Raw genomic sequence first — 16,231 nt, forward strand, 5'->3', positions numbered from 1 at the left:
TGCCATTCCACGCATCAGGCTCTTACCTCATCTCAGATGGAACGTCTGTCCTTTATGACTTAGTCCCATAAACAGACGCACTTGGCCGTCTAGGTTTAGAACTCGATTGTCACCCCTTTTCCTTTTAATGAACACACACTATTTCAAAGAATTTCTCTAATGATCCTAGCACGACATGATACAGAATTTCAATTTGTTTATCTTTCCCCTTAATAACAATAGGGGACCTTCGTCTTATCGTCAGCTATTAAAGGATTTGAAGCAGTAAATAATGGTTTGTCAACCAGGCAAAGTGCTACTGTTTGAATATTCTTTCCAGATGATTCTGATGGGAGAGCTGAGAACCACTGCCCTAGATTTTACTCAGTCAACTGTGTCTTCCTCGATGCTTCTTCCCTGACCCTCTTCAAATGAGAAGTGCTCATCTCTTGCATCATCTCTAAAATGGCTGAGAAGACTTCTTCCCCTTAGTTTCTAGTGTACCTTTGGAAAATTTTGGAAAAAGTGTATCCTCACAATTAAAATATGAACTATCAAGTGGATAAACTAACTTTTTAAAAATACAGTATCGCCCTGACTGGTTTGGCCCAGTGGATAGAGCGTCAGCCTGGGGACTGAAGGGTCCCGGGTTCGATTCCAGTCAAGGGCATGTACCTTGGTTGCGGGCACGTCCCCAGTAGGGGGTGTGCAGGAGGCAGCTGATCAATGTTTCTCTCTCATCGATGTTTCTAACTCTCTATCCCTCTCCCTCCCTCTCTGTAAAAAAAATCAATAAAATATATTTTTTAAAAACAATACAGTATCGCCCTGCCTGCAAGGCTCAAGGGTTGAGCATTGACCTAAGAACCAGGAGGTCGAGGTTCGATTCCTGGTCAGGGCACATGCCCGGGTTGCGGGCTCCGTCCCCGGTGGGGGGCGTGCAGGAGGCGGCCGATCTATGATTCTCTCTCATCATGGATGTTTCTCTCGCTTCCTCTCCCTTCCTCTCTGAAATCAATAAAAAAAATATTTTAAAAAATACAGTATCTTTCAACTTGTGAGTAAAAGTTTCTATCTTCATTTGTGTAGCCACTTCTGCTTACTGAATGGGCTCACTCATAGGCTATTTCATTTGCTCTTCTCTCTTTAAAAAAACTGTCCCAATAAACTAAGAACTGCTGTGAACACAGTGAACCTAGTAAATACACCAGCTATGTGCTGCCTCCCGTGCTCACCTCTAAGTGAAACTGTCCTCGTAATTACTTTTTGCTCCACATGAATTGCTAACACAGCCAAGTGAGTCAGGGTGGGCTCCTGGCCTGAGAACAGCCAATCCCTGCACTGTTTGTGACAGGAGATGAGACCTGGTGTTAAAAGATAAGCTGGCCAGTTAAGAGCTCTTGGCAATTAGAGACAGGCGCTGAGGGTCATGATGTAGAAAAGAAGCAGAAACTATAAGAGTGAGCAAAAGCTGTGACAGACAAGTTGGTGAGTAGACAATGGAGCCTACAATCTATAAAGAACTGAAACACATACATGCAGACCCCAAGCCTAAGGACCCACATTCCCTGCTGCTCAGCTCCTGGAGGTGCCTCCATCCAGGCTCCCCATAGCATCTGTGCTCTTCCCGAGGCTGCAAGTTGGTTTAGTTCTGGGTGGGAGATGGAGGTGGGCTGGTGGCCTTGAAAACGAGGTCACACTGCTTGAACTCTCTTTCGCTTTAGAGTCTTTTTATGTCCTAACCTGAGATTTTTTGTAACTAAATAAGCCTAACTGGAACAACAAGTTAAGCCATGACCACTTGTTAAAAGTAGTCACTAATTTTATCCCTGAACAAAGCTGGGAATGTTTAAGCCATTACATTTTAAAACTCTGGTAAGTTTAATGTTGGTTCTATATATATGTTTCCGTATCAGTTAGTACATCAACTCTTACATTCATTTTTGCAAAGACATCATATACCCAAAGATGCGTATCCAGTAACGGGAATCGCAGCCCTTCTGACCTACACTTTCAGGTTCGTTCGGTCATGGTACTTCTGGTAAGGGTCATCAGCATACCAGTTTCGCCTCTTCCAGAAGGACGTCGTCATCTTATCGAGGAGTTTACTCTGGGTTTTATTGCAGAACACAAATTCCCTCAGGCGCTTTTTCCTTGCAGCCGTCTTCTTCCATAATTTTTTCTTATAACCAGCCTGTTAGATGATATTACAAGGACATTTCAAACATTACATTAGCTTTATTACTCATGGTTTATGGGCCCAATGGCAACAAAGACCGACTTTCATTGGGGCTGGTATGTTTCTCAGAAAGATGTGATTCTCAATGGGGGTTGGATAGAGAAAGCATGGGTACTTTGAAAAAGAAATATTAACAATTTAATATTTTGAAAAAATTTTAAGTTAAAACCACAGAAAATAAAGCTAAATAAATATATGTGCCTGGTGAAGTACAGGGTAATGATAGATAATAGCTTACTTTATATGCATTACCTTATTATCTCTTAACAATCTTCAACAACATACTATTATTCTCATTTTACAAATTAAAGAGAAATAGCTACTGATTAGAAAGGTTATGTAGCAGACTGAGGTCAGAGGACGTAGGCACTACACTACTTTTATTCCTAAAGTGGAGGAGCATGAAGGGCGTCCCGGCTAGGTTGGTAACATTTATGTTCATTTAAGGGGCCAAGTATTATAAGGGCCAGGAAGCACAGTTCTCAAATATATTTATTCTTTCCACACACTAGGGACCAATTTCTGTAGTAAATACTTTTGTGAGGAATAATGAATACAGTAAAACTATTACTAGGAGTGGTGAAGGAATGGTTAACCCATGTTTAACCCAGAACTGTCATAAATGTATTATTAAATTACATTTATACTTAAATGACAATTATTAAAATTATTTTAAAGAATTAATTTCTGAAGAAACAGAAAATTAGATTGAATATAAAAACTATAATCATAGCCTGTTTAAACAAGTAGAGACCATAGGTGCCACCCCGGTTAATGTTTGTCTAAAACCACAGAGTAACTTACAGGGGAGGGGAGACGAGAACCCACTCCATGTGTGAGTCCTTGAGTCCTTTTAAGTCAAGCGCTTCAGGGCACTGTACTAACTGAACAAAACCACAGCTCTTTGCTGAGAAGGTGCTCTGGGTTTCTGACAAGTCTCTGTGTCATCACTGTGACCAGCAAGCCCCATAGTACAGTGATGCTCAGAAATCAGTTAACATGCCCGGCCGGTGTGCTCAGTGGTTGAGCGTCAACCTATGAACCAGGAGGTCACAGCTCAATTCCTGGTCAGGGCACATGCTCTGGTTATGGGCTTGATTCCCAGTAGGGGGCACACAGGAGGCAGCTGATAGATGTTTCTCTCTCATCACTGATGTTACTATCTCTCCCTCTCTCTTCCTCTCTGAAATCAATAAATAAATGAAAGAAAGAAAGAAGAGAAAAGAAAGAAAGGAAAGGTTAAGAGTTCTGGTTTTAAAATGCTAGAGATTAGATTTTTACTACCCATTGATTACAATTTAAAATTGAAAGATTCAAATCAAAATTCTCATATCTGTATAATAATTTTGTAGTTTACAAGCCAAACTGGGTCCCTGTGGACCTCTGACTTACAACTAATTTGCTGTCCTAGCCATCACTGCCAGTATCATTTGAAGATTACTCTGTGGAATGCAACAATGTGAAAACATCTGAAACATTTAGACAACCTCTAGGTTCAGAAATGGAAGGGGAGAATAAACAATAAAAATTAGGGCACCTGGATGGAACTGTCCCACAGAAAATACTTTGGTTTTTTTTTACACATTAGTGTGAATTAATCTGACCAGATTTGTTATTTTCCTCTTAAAATTAGATTTTGCTGAAACAGGCCTTTCTGCAGATGGAATACTTTCTGGGGCCCTGAATGGGACTAGATGTTATGACTGGAGAATTTGACCAGGTCCCCCACAACAACATGAGGGTTTCAGGCCCCAATAAAAGAGACATGGGAAGGCAAAGAAAACCACCCATTTCATTTGATCTAGGGTCAGGTGAGGACCTGGAAATAATTAGTAGAATTAAAAGGGAGAGTAAATGTTTCCAATAGTCCAAAATTTTCAAAATTCACAACTATTACCTCAACTACTTAGTTCACCTACGTCAGTGGTCGGCAAACTGCGGCTCGGCAAACCGTGGCCTGTGAGCCACATGCAGCTCTTTGGCCCCTTCAGTGTGGCTCTTCCACAAAATACCGACTTCTGTGCATGCCACGAAGTTTCAATCGCACTGTACGTGCGCGCCCGCACATGGTATTTTGTGGAAGAGCCACACTCAAGGGGCTAAAGAGCCACATGTGGCTCTCGAGCCGCGGTTTGCTGACCACGAACCTATGTGGATTACATGAACTTTTATCAACTAGTGTAGGAAACTACTACAGAATTGTTCCAGTGGAGAAATGGGCTGAGAGTGCCAATCAACCTATTCACTTACAAAGTTAGGGTTGTTTTAGAGATAGGGGATAATCCTTTCAACCTATCAAATAGTGACAAAGTCCTACCAATTGTTTACTTTTATAGGGAAGCAAAATTTGATCTTTAAAGAATTACTGGTTAACTTCCAAATAATAAAAGGACTTTAGGGTTTGAATAGTTATCAAAACTCAAAGGTGGTTTTACAAAACTCTGGTTGTCTGCTGCTTTCTAAGGATCAGTTACTGTTTCCATGAATAAGGACATGAACAAAAAAGCCCCTGGTCATGCTCACAACACTCTGTGGGGGAGGACAGAGCCGTAACAATTTGGCAGCCCCTTAGGCTGTGGTCTGTGGCCAGAGCAAGTACTGGAGTTCTGGCCGATATGGTCCGCAATTACACTCTCCAACAGAGAAACACATATAAAGTTTTTAAAAAAAGTGTATGTGGGGTTAACGTTCTGCCATCAAGATTAAGCCTGGAGAATCCAACTCAAAGTGGGCTGAAAAGCTCTTCAGTCCCCAAATCTGAGCCATGTGAGTAACGCCGGCGGGAGCCGCCTCGGACGTAATACTGGAGGGTTACACAGAGCCTCCCACAGGTTATCGCGTTACCCACAGGGAAGCCAGTCATGGAAGAGACCTGAGATGATCCTGTCCCACACTGAAGACTTTCACCATGTGAATAATGTTTATGAAGGTTTAAACGTGTTTCCTTCACAGGGATTCACTTACAGGACGTGAAGCCTGCCACGCCAGCACTTAAGCACAGCACGGCAACAGCTATGGGTACAGTGGGAGAAATAGGTCAACGAATAGGCTGAACTCAGCTTCATTTCAATCTGCTCACACTCCTTTTTCAATCAAGTGACAGCTGAAGACCCACCTTCCTCCTCAGCCAAAGGCCAGAATGGAGTCGGAGAAACCTGTAGATGACAGCTTTCACAGTCTTTCTCTTGCCTTTTCGTGCACTGTAGTATGTTACAGTTCTGACCGGTAGCTTCAGGACATCTGGAAGCAGGGGGGCCACTCTAAAATAGATTTTTAAAATTTTAACTGAGCAGTAAGAATGATTAAGTGATAAAATCCATTTCTACACTTAGAAATAAGTAGTTCCACAGGAACACAGCTGACTTTCAATATACATTGTTTCTTCCAAAGATCCATGAATGTATGCATACATAAGAACAGCAACTATCACCAACTTGCATGTCGGACTGTCATCTACCCTCTCAATCCCTAGGAGAGAACTGATTCTATTATATTTCAATCACCTGATTTTTAACCCATCTGCCCACTAGATTGTCACCTCCTAAGGATTTCAACTTGTTTATCTTTGTATACTTTCTGCCAAGTACAGTGCTAGGCAGCCAGGTGTGCTTAACTAAATGCCTGCTGATTGAATGAGCACCACATGCAGCCCACCCTTGCAAGCTGAGCATCTTGCTAACCCTCCACTTGCTGACAGCTTCCATCCAGGAAACCACACCCAGAAACCAGAAGTGTGCTGTCTGGTAGTCCCTGCTGCAGGCACACAGGCATATGGATGTCAATCCTAGTCTCCCACTCCATCAGGCAAAGTCTATGCAACAAACGGCAGGTACACAAAAGTATCCCCTATTTCTAAGATGTCTTTGCAGGCATGAATATTTTAGAATTTTTGTCCAAGAACATGTTTACTAAGATATACTCTACCTATTGAGGATTGTTCCAGTGTGCCCCCATGCCAGGTTTCTGATACATGTCGTAAGTCTGGGCGCAGAGGAAACAACTGGAGTCTGAACATGACAAAGATGTCGGGTGGACAGTGCAGAACTGAGACAGGCATTCTTGGCACTGTGTCGATAGGCTGAAGACGCCAAAACAGTCAGGGGCCGTAAGATTCCTGTAAAGACGGAAAAGCATACATGCTTAATACGACACACCCACATATGAATCCAGATATTTAAAATTAAGTAATACAAAATTTTTAAAGCAACTAAGTGTTATACATTATCAATGTGTCCTCAAGATCAGACTCACCTGTGGAGCTTTTTACCAACTTTATTAAGGCAAACTTACACACCAAAAAATTACCCATTTGTGTACAACCTAATGCTTTTTAGTAAATTTAGAGTTGTGCAACCATCGCCACGATTCAGTCTGATGTGTCCTAGTTCTATGTTCAACAGTACAAAACAAAATATATATAACATGAATTCCCACCCGCCAGACCTTACGCTCTGATGAGATAGAACCCCGCACAGAGTGCAATGGCAGGGCAGACACGAAAGCTCGACAACTCCTGAGAGTCAAGACTGGCAGGAGAAGGACGCAAAGAAAACAGCAGAGGTACCTGAACTCTCATCTAGAAAATGAACAGGCCATGAGAGGAAGAGGTACACAATCCAGGTAGGATAAAAAACATGCAAAAACAAGGCTGAGACAAATGTAAGCCTGGAGCGGGGACTGGACCTGCCACAGGAGCTGAGCACTGCGTGCCCGACTGTATTGGAAATGCCTGGGGGGAAGCAGTGGGAAACAGGGCGGGCAGATCAGAGGGCAGATCATGAAGGCTCTAGATGTGTGGAGTCCCCTTTATCTGGGAGGCAACCAATCAATGTGTCTCTCTCACATCCATGGTTCTCCATCTCTCTCTCCCTCTCTCATCCTCCCTTCCACTCTCTCTCTGAAAATCAATGGAAAAAATATCCTCTGGTGAGGATAAAGAAAAAAACAAATTTAAAAAATAAGCTGTCACATCACTTTTAAGTGTTTTCAATGGAATCTACATGTCATAGTGAGTCGATACCCACCTATGTCATCTATTTCAAAAGCACAAGGACAATAAATTCAAGTTGATGACAATAAGAATTTCTTTTCATCAAAAGATACTTTAAGTAAACTAAAAAGGCAAGCCAAAGTGGGAAAAGATATTGGAAAACACAATTAAATGAGAAAGTTTGCATATCTAGAATATATAAAGAACTATAGGGAGAACCAAGATGGCGGCATAGGTTAACACCGGAGTTTGCTGCTTTGAACAACTACTTCAAAAGTGAAACCAAAAAACAGAAGGGACATCACCCAGAACCACTGGAACGCTGGCTGAGTGGAAGTCCTACAACTAGGAGGAAAGAGAAACGCATACGGACACTCAGAGGAGGCGCAGTGCTGAAGTCAAATTCTGAGGTGCTGAGTGCGTGGAGCGGGCTGGCGGCGGAGGGCGCGGTTGGCGTTTCCAATCGGGAGGGAGTCGCAGACTCTGAGCTTCAGATCCGGGCGAGTCTCTAGGGACCCAGACTCAAACGGGAGAAGCGGGACTGTCTGGCTTTGGTCAGAGCGAGTGCAGCTTTCTCTCCGAGGTGTGCAGCGGGTGCTGGGACTCAGAGAGGCAGAGCCCCTGGGGACAGGACTGAGAGCCGCCATAACTGCTCTCTCCGGCCCACCCTGTTGATCCTGTGCGACCCGCCCCGCCCAAGCCCTGCACACAGGCATTTGCCGGATAGCCTCAGGCAAACGCCAGATTAGCACCTCCCTAGAGGACAGAAGTTCTCTCACTGCTGACACAGCTGATTCTCATAGCCACTTGGCCTGGAGGTCAAACCCTCCCTGGAATTAGCTACAACAATCAAGATTTAACTATAAGACTGCGAACAAAGACCACTAGGGGGTGCACCAAGGAAGCATAACAAAATGCGGAGACAAAGAAACAGGACAAAATTGTCAATGGAAGATATAGAGTTCAGAACCACACTTTTAAGGTCTCTCAAGAACTGTTTAGAAGCCGCCGATAAACTTAATGAGATCTACAAGAAAACTAATGAGACCCTCGATCTTATATTGGGGAACCAACTAGAAATTAAGCATACACGGACTGAAATAACGAATATTATACAGACTCCCGACAGCAGACCAGAGGAGCGCAAGAATCAAGTCAATGATTTGAAATGCGAGGAAGCAAAAAACACCCAACCGGAAAAGCAAAATGAAAAAAGAATCCAAAAATGCGAGGATAGTGTAAGGAGCCTCTGGGACAGCTTCAAGCGTACCAACATCAGAATTATAGGGGTGCCAGAAGATGAGAGAGAGCAAGATATTGAAAACCTATTTGGAGAAATAATGACAGAAAACTTCCCCCACCTGGTGAAAGAAATGGACTTACAGGTCCAAGAAGCGCGGAGAACCCCAAACAAAAGGAATCCAAAGAGGACCACACCAAGACACATCATCATTAAAATGCCAAGAGCAAAAGATAAAGAGAGAGTCTTAAAAACAGCAAGAGAAAGAGGCTCAGTTACCTACAAGGGAATACCCATACGACTGTCAGCTGATTTCTCAACAGAAACTTTGCAGGCCAGAAGGGAGTGGCAAGAAATATTCAAAGTGATGAATACCAAGAACCTACAACCAAGATTACTTTATCCAGCAAAGCTATCATTCAGAATTGAACGTCAGATAAAGGGCTTCACAGACAAGGAAAAGCTAAAGGAGTTCATCACCACCAAACCAGGATTATATGAAATGCTGAAAGGTATCCTTTAAGAAAAGGAAGAGGAAGACAAAGGTAAAGATACAAATTATGAACAACAAATATGCATCTATCAACAAGTGAATCTAAGAATCAAGTGAATAAATAATCTGATGAACAGAATGAACTAGTGATTATAATAGAATCAGGGACATAGAAAGGGAATGGACTGACTATTCTTGGGGGGGAAAGGGGTATGGGAGATGCGGGAAGAGACTGGACAAAAATCGTGCACCTATGGATGAGGACAGTGGGTGGGGAGTGAGGGCGGAGGGTGGGGCGGGAACTGGGAGGAGGGGAGTTTTGGGGGGGAAAAAAGAGGAACAAATGTAATAATCTGAACAATAAAGATTTAATTAAAAAAAAAAAAAAAAAAAAAAAAGAACTATAAATCAATAAGACAACTGAATAAAAAAATGGGCAACATATTTAAGTGGGTACTTCATAAAAGAAATTTAAATGGCCAAAACCGGTTTGGCTCAGTGGATGGAGCGTCGGCCTGCGGACTGAGGGGTCCCAGGTTCGATTCTGGTCAGGGGCATGTGCCTGGGTTGCAGGCACATCCCCAGTGGGAGATGTGCAGGAGGCGGCTGATCGATGTTTCTCTCCCATCGATGTTTCTAACTCTCTATCTCTCTCCCTTCCTCTCTGTAAAAAATCAATAAAATATTTAAAAAAAAAAAAAAAAAAGAAATTTAAATGGCCACTACACATGTGTAAAGGTATTTTAGGCTCATGACTAATCAGGTAAGTGCAATGCAAACCACAGTGAGACATCACTAAATATATACCAGATTGACAAAAATCTCTAGGTCTGACAATACTAATTGTTGATGAGGAAGTAAAGGATACAATGCTGGGGTGACTTTAAATAAACACATCACTGGCCGTAGCAGGCAGTGCTGAATACACACACACACACACACACACACACACATATACACACACCTTAGAGAAACTCTGGCACTCACATAGCAGGACACCAGGTCAATCAGCTTTGTACCTAACTGCCCCAAACTGAAAACGCCTATCAACAGTAAAATGGAGAATTGTGGGGTAGTCTCTTAAGAGACTATTATTTAGCAGCAATGAGCGCGGACCAGAGGTCACAGTTGGATTCCGGTCAAGGGCACATGCCCAGGTTGTGGGCTCCGTCCCCAGTAGGGGGCGTGCAGGAGGCAGCCGATCCATGAGTCTCTCTCATCATTGATGTTTCTCTCTCTCTCCCTCCCTCTCTCTTCCTGTCTGAAATCAATAAGAAAAATACATATTTTAAAAAGATGCACAATTAGATGCTGAAACTATTACAGAAAAAAAAAAGAACAAGGCAATAATAATGAGAAAAGTGTTTATATTTGGCCCCAAACGGGACTTTGATGGGGAGGCTCCCAGGGTGCAGAAGAGGCTCTGGGTGTTCTGTGCCCTGACCTGGCTGCAGTTTTCCGATGTTCGCTTTAGAGCTACAGGCATATGGGCTCCGCACCGACCACCACAATAAAGCAAATACCACAATAAAGCAAGTCACACGAATTTTTGACTTCTCAGTGCATGTAAAAGTTACATTTAGATTATACTGTAGTCTATTAAGTGTGCAATAGCACTGTGTCTTAAAAAAACAATATACTTACCTTGATTAAAAATGTTATTGTTAAAAAATACAAACCATCACCTGTGCCTGTTGGAAAAATGGAGCCAATAAACTTGCTCCACACAGAATTACCGCAAACCTTTGCTTTTCAAAAAAAAAATCCCTGCCAGGTGGCTCAGGGGTTGTCTCTACCTCTGGCCCGGGAGGTCAGGGTCTGATTCCCGGTCAGGGTCAGGGCACAGCCCGGGCTGCAGGCTGGACCCCCAGGAGGGCGGGCAGGAGGCGGCCGATCTCTCTCCCCCTCTCCCTTCCTCTCTGAAATCAATAAAAATGCGTATTTTTTAAAAAAGCAGTATCTACAAACTGCAACAAAACCAGGCAGACCGGTATGTAAGCCATTCGAGTATGTTACATACATTTTTCCTTGTTATTTCACAAATTAAAAATAACCCATGTAAAGAAACTCTTATGTAAGTTGGAAATTTTACATCGTAGCTTTCAAAAAATATTTATTTTTGTTGATTTCAGAGAGGGAGAGAGAGAGAAACAACAACGATGAGAGAGAATCATGGCTCGCTGCCTCCTGCACGCCCCGCACCGGGACGGAGCCCGCAGCCCCGCCTGTGCCCGGACCGCAGGGAACCGTGCGCGTCCGGTTCATAGGTCGATGCTCAACCACCGGGCCACGCGGGAGAGGTTTTGCTCTAATTTATTTTAATCTCTATTCTCCCACAGGATTTTGCTCTCATTTATTTTTCGTGAAAGTAACTTACTGTAATCTTACCACATCTGAATGACCTTTACCTTTTTGCAAAAGTCCTCTTCCAACTAAGCTAAGTGGCTTTCACCCCTGTCCTCCCCCTCGCTCCGGGAATCCCGGAGCCCGTCCCGTGCGGGGCTGGTGAAGGCACCGAACCGCCGCCCCCCGCGCGGCCTGCGAGCCGCACACCCGCTTCCTCCGTGCCCGCCGGCGAGGCGCTCTGCGCGCCGGAGCTCGGGGTCACCCCCACTGCGCGAAGCTCCGAGACTCAGACAGCGGCCAAGGTCAAAGGTCGTGAGGGGTGGTCCTGGCCCCTTCCGCCCTGCCCTCCGGTTTGTTCTCGAAGGAAGGGGGGATGGCGAGGAGCCCGTAAGAAAGCCAACTTCGGGACGCGCAGGTACGCGAGGGTCCAAGAGTTTCTGGTTTCAAATAACGAGACGCCCTCCCCCCGCTTTTTCCTGTTAACTTCCACTCCATCCCGCGCGGCTCCCCTTCTGTGAGGGCAAGAACCGAGCGCGTGGCTCTCCCACTGACCTGATGCTACTCTCACCGCTCCGGCCAGCACGGGAGCCGCCATCTTGCCTCCCGCCCTACGGCGGCCGCGTTGGGTCTAAAAGAGCCAGGGTAAAAGGGCACTAAGGAAAACGAGGTGGAGTCAAGGAAGGGGGGGAAATTAAAGGAAGGGCCGGCCAGACCAACTTTTATTGAACGTCTTGTACTGGTCAGGCTGTCCTTTACTGTAGGCTCTTAATACATTTTTACTGAGCATTTGACTGAAAAATCTTATTTAAAATACAGAACATAGCCCAGCCCGTGTGGCTCAGTGGTTGAGTGTCGACCCATGCAGGGGAGGTCACCAGGCCTCTCTCTGCTCTTCCCCGCTTTTGAGGATGTGAAGGAGGCAGTTGATCCATGATTCCCTCTCATCGATGTTTCTACCTCCCCCTCTCCCTTCCTCTCTGTAAACATCAATTTAAAATATTTAAAAAATAAAATAAAATACATGACCATTTGCCATGATCTCACTCATATGTGGAATCTAAAGAACAAAATAAACTGATGAATAAAATAGACCCAGAGACATAGAAGCATGGAACAGCCTGTGGAATCTTAGAGGGAAGCGGGGGTGGAGGGGGTGGGGGGTGGGGGGCAGGAGGTAAAGAAGGGATTCACCAAAGAACTTGAATGCATATCTGCATAACCCATGGTGAAGAGGGGGCAGTGGGTGCAGGCTAGACGGGGTTAATGGGGGAAAAGGGGGTATCTGTAATACATTCAGCAATAAAGATTAAAAAATAAAATACATGACATTTGAAACAATCTTTTTGCTAATTTTATTAAGTTTGAGAGGATGAAACTTATTATCCTTAGGAAACTGGTAGATAGGAAATAGCAATATTATTTAAAATTATTTTTAAGAATTTAAAATTAGTTTTAAAAAACTGAATGCCAACTATAACCAAATAAATGTAAATATTCTAAGGATAGCTCACATACATTTTTTTTTTCTAATCAATTACACTGATTGTCATTAGGTAGAACAGCATCTCAACTCTTACTGAACAATGCTACAGTTCCTGAATAGTTCTTTATTTTATTCCTGGGAACCAGTGATTGTACTTCTTTTCTAATGTTTGTTCAAAGAAACAAACAAAAAAACCCCAAAAAACAGTGAACCTCTCTGTCATGCTTGTTGCCTAAAATAGTCCATGCATACACAATATATTACATTATTTGGGTACGAGGTAAACACTGGGTCTCAAGGAGTTCACTTTTTTTGGCAGGGGGTGGGGGGGTGGGGAGTTCACTTTTAATAAGGAGACAAGTACAAGGCAGATAAATGACTCCCAGGGGAAGTTCAAAGTTTAAAAAGAGGCTTCTGGTTGGGATGATCAGGGATGAGGATGTAGAACATAACGTGGTTCTTAAACATTGGGGAAGATTTCAACAAGGGCAAGGTCATTCTTGGCGGTAAGAACACCAAGGGCTAGCTAGGGTAAGAGAGAGAGCCAAGACAGACAGGATTTATTTAGAGCAATGGATCTCAAACTTTTTGGTCTTAAACCTCTTTACATGCTTAAAAATTGAGGATCCCTGCCTGGCTGGTTTTGGCTCAGTGCGTAGAGCATAGGCCTGCAGACTGAAAGTTCAATTCCTGTCAAGGGCACAAGGGCACATAACCAGGTTACAAGCTTGATCCCAAGTGCAGGAGGCAACCAATCGATGTCTCTCTCACGTGGAAACCTCTCCTCCTCCCTTCCACTGTCTTTGAAAGTCAATGGAAAAAGCCCAGCCGGTGTGGCTCAGTAGTTGAGCGTCCACCTATGAACCAGGGGGTCACGGGTTCGATTGCTGGTCCGGGCACATGCCTGGGTTGTGGGCTTGATCCCCAGTGCGCGGGATACAGGAGCCAGCCGATCAATGATCCATCATTGATGTTTCCATCTCTCTCTCCCTCGCCCTTCCTTTCTGAAATCAATAAAAGTATATTTTAAAAAAAGACAATGGAGCCCTAGCTGGTTTGGCTCAGTGGATAGAGTGTCAGCCTGCGGACCAAAAGGTTCCAGGTTTGATTCTGGTCAAGGGCACATGCCCGGGATTCGGGCTCAATCCCCAGTACAGGGTGTGCAGGAGGCAGCCAATCCATGATTCTCTCTCATCATGGATGCTTCAGTCTCTCTCTCCCTCTCCCTGTCTGAAATCAATAAAAATATATTTTAAAAAAAAGTCAATTGAAAAATATCCTCGGGTGAGGATTAACAAAATAAAAATTAAAAATTGAGGATCTCAAAGAGCTTTTAATTCTATGGATTATATATCCATTAGTATTTACTGTATGGGAAATTAAAGTGGAAAACATTAAAAATACTTATTGTATTAGTTTCCTATTGCTGTTATAACAAATTACCCAAATTTAGTGGCTTAAAATAATACAAACTTACTATTTTATAATTCTGTAGGTCAGATGTCCAAATGGGTTTCTCAGGTGAAAATCAAGGTCTGTAGGGCCGTGTTCCTAGAGGCTAATCTGTTTCCTTGCCTTTTCCAGTTTCTAGAGGCTGGCTGTATTCCTTGGCTTGTGGCCTCCTTCCATCTTCAAAGCTAGTAATTGCATCACTCTGACTTCTGTGTTCATTGTCAAATCTTTTTTGAGTGACCCTCCTGCCCTCTCTTTCACTCACCAGTGCCCATGCAATTACATTGGACCAATGTCGGAGACCACCTATCGTCTTCACTAGCAGAGAAGAGTAGAGACCCCCAAAAGCTAGTGACCTTTGAAGCCCTAGCAAAGGTCAGAGCTGTGCACCACCCAGTTAATCTAGATAATGGTAGCTGAAGCATCCTCCCCACCTTAATTCACTTAATTCCTTAGATAATCATGTAAATCCTTGTTGATTATCGTTGATTAGATATTCTGCCTATTACCAGAAATTGTCTGCTGATGAGCTAATCTGTGTGTCATTGAAACCTCCTTACCTTAGGGCTACCCCAGATCAAATAAAAGGTTGGAGCTGCCTGAGCATGAGTGGAAGTCCCTCTCCTTGAGTTGGACTTGCCCGCCTGGCTCCCCAACATTTCCAAATTGTCTCTTGTCTCTTTTCTCTCTCATTTGTGTGCGGCTCCTCTTTCAGATCCCAAACCCTGAACCACGCGGGACGTGGAGGGAAACACTCGACATCTGGCGTCCAACGGGTAATCTGGAAGTGAAGGTTTCGCTAGAGCGAAAAAAAGGAAGTTTCACCGAAAACGTGTGGAAAATTCACCCAAAAAAGGTGAGGGAAATTCACCGCAGGCAATGCCCAGGATCAACTTCAGAAGTCCGGATCTGTAAGTAGGCTGGGAACATTTTCTTAACCAGGCTAACGGGGCAGGATTTGGCTTTAAAAAGTAGATTCGGCTTTAAAAGTAAGAAACTTTATTATAGACTTTTGATTTGCATGTTTAAAGTGTTAAAGTTTCAGAAGGTAATCTCTTAGAATTTTTGCGTGTTATTATAGAACATAACCTTTGTTTTTCTTGAAGAAGGTACGTTAGATCTTAAAAGTTGCCAAAAAGTTAGTCAGAACTTGAAAAAAGGTCAGCAGCAAGAAAACACTTATCTCAAAAAACTATTTCCCATGGGGAACACAGTATTGCGTTTGCTAGAGCCTTTTAGAGAGGCTGAGGAGGAGCCTCCTCGCCTGGTTCCCTCCGCTCCTCCTAGTGAGGAGCGGGAAGAAAAACCGAATCAGACAATAAGACAGCATGTAAAAATTGACTTTAAAATGATAAAGGCCTTACGTGAAAGTGTAGTCCAAAATGGTCCAACGGCTCCTTTTACAGGAGAAATTATGAATAATATTTCTGAAGCGTTCTTAATTCCTCATGATTGGTATTCTCTAGCTCGTGCAACTCTGGATGGAGGAGATTATTTACTATGGAAGGGAGAATTCTTGGAGAAATGCCAGGAGCAAGCCCATATAAACCGCGGGCTGAATGCTCAAATAACTTAGGAAATGCTAGCAGGACTGGGACAATATAATGACGTGCGAACCCAGTTAAATTATGTGCAACTGGCATATGAGCAAATTAGAGCTTGTGGAAGGAAAGCTTGGTGGGCTTTACCAGCAAAAGGGGACTCTGAGGGAGTTTTTAGTAAATGTATACAGGGGCCTTTAGAATCATTTTCTGATTTTGTGGCTCGTCTCACTCAAGCAGTGAGACGACAGATTCAACATGAGATCGCAGGAGATATTTTAATTCAGCAATTAGCTTATGAAAACGCCAATGATGATTGTAAGAAATGCCTGATGCCTCTGAGAAAAGGTAGTACCATTACAGAAATGATTCGAGCATGTCAGAATGTGGGGTCAGGCACTTTTCAAGCGAATTTACTCGCTGCCGCTATAACCGTAAAAAATAAAAGGTGTTATAACTGTGGAAAAA

At 43.5% G+C, this 16,231-nt stretch overlaps 1 protein-coding gene across 1 annotated transcript; it reads right to left on the reverse strand.

Annotated features, from left to right (window-relative positions):
• Positions 1-1,836: 1,836 nt before the first annotated feature.
• MRPL35 (mitochondrial ribosomal protein L35) lies at positions 1,837-11,955 on the reverse strand. The gene is made up of 4 exons (XM_036333904.1): positions 11,840-11,955; positions 6,143-6,332; positions 5,334-5,478; positions 1,837-2,173 (listed from the first exon to the last, which is right to left on the reverse strand). Exons 1-4 carry the CDS (start codon positions 11,880-11,882, stop codon positions 1,985-1,987), a joined length of 567 nt encoding a protein of 188 aa, XP_036189797.1. The 5' UTR covers positions 11,883-11,955; the 3' UTR covers positions 1,837-1,984.
• Positions 11,956-16,231: the final 4,276 nt, after the last annotated feature.

Source organism: Myotis myotis, unplaced genomic scaffold (genome assembly GCF_014108235.1).
Source record: "Myotis myotis isolate mMyoMyo1 unplaced genomic scaffold, mMyoMyo1.p scaffold_m19_p_14, whole genome shotgun sequence".
Classification (NCBI taxonomy): Eukaryota; Metazoa; Chordata; class Mammalia; order Chiroptera; family Vespertilionidae; genus Myotis; species Myotis myotis.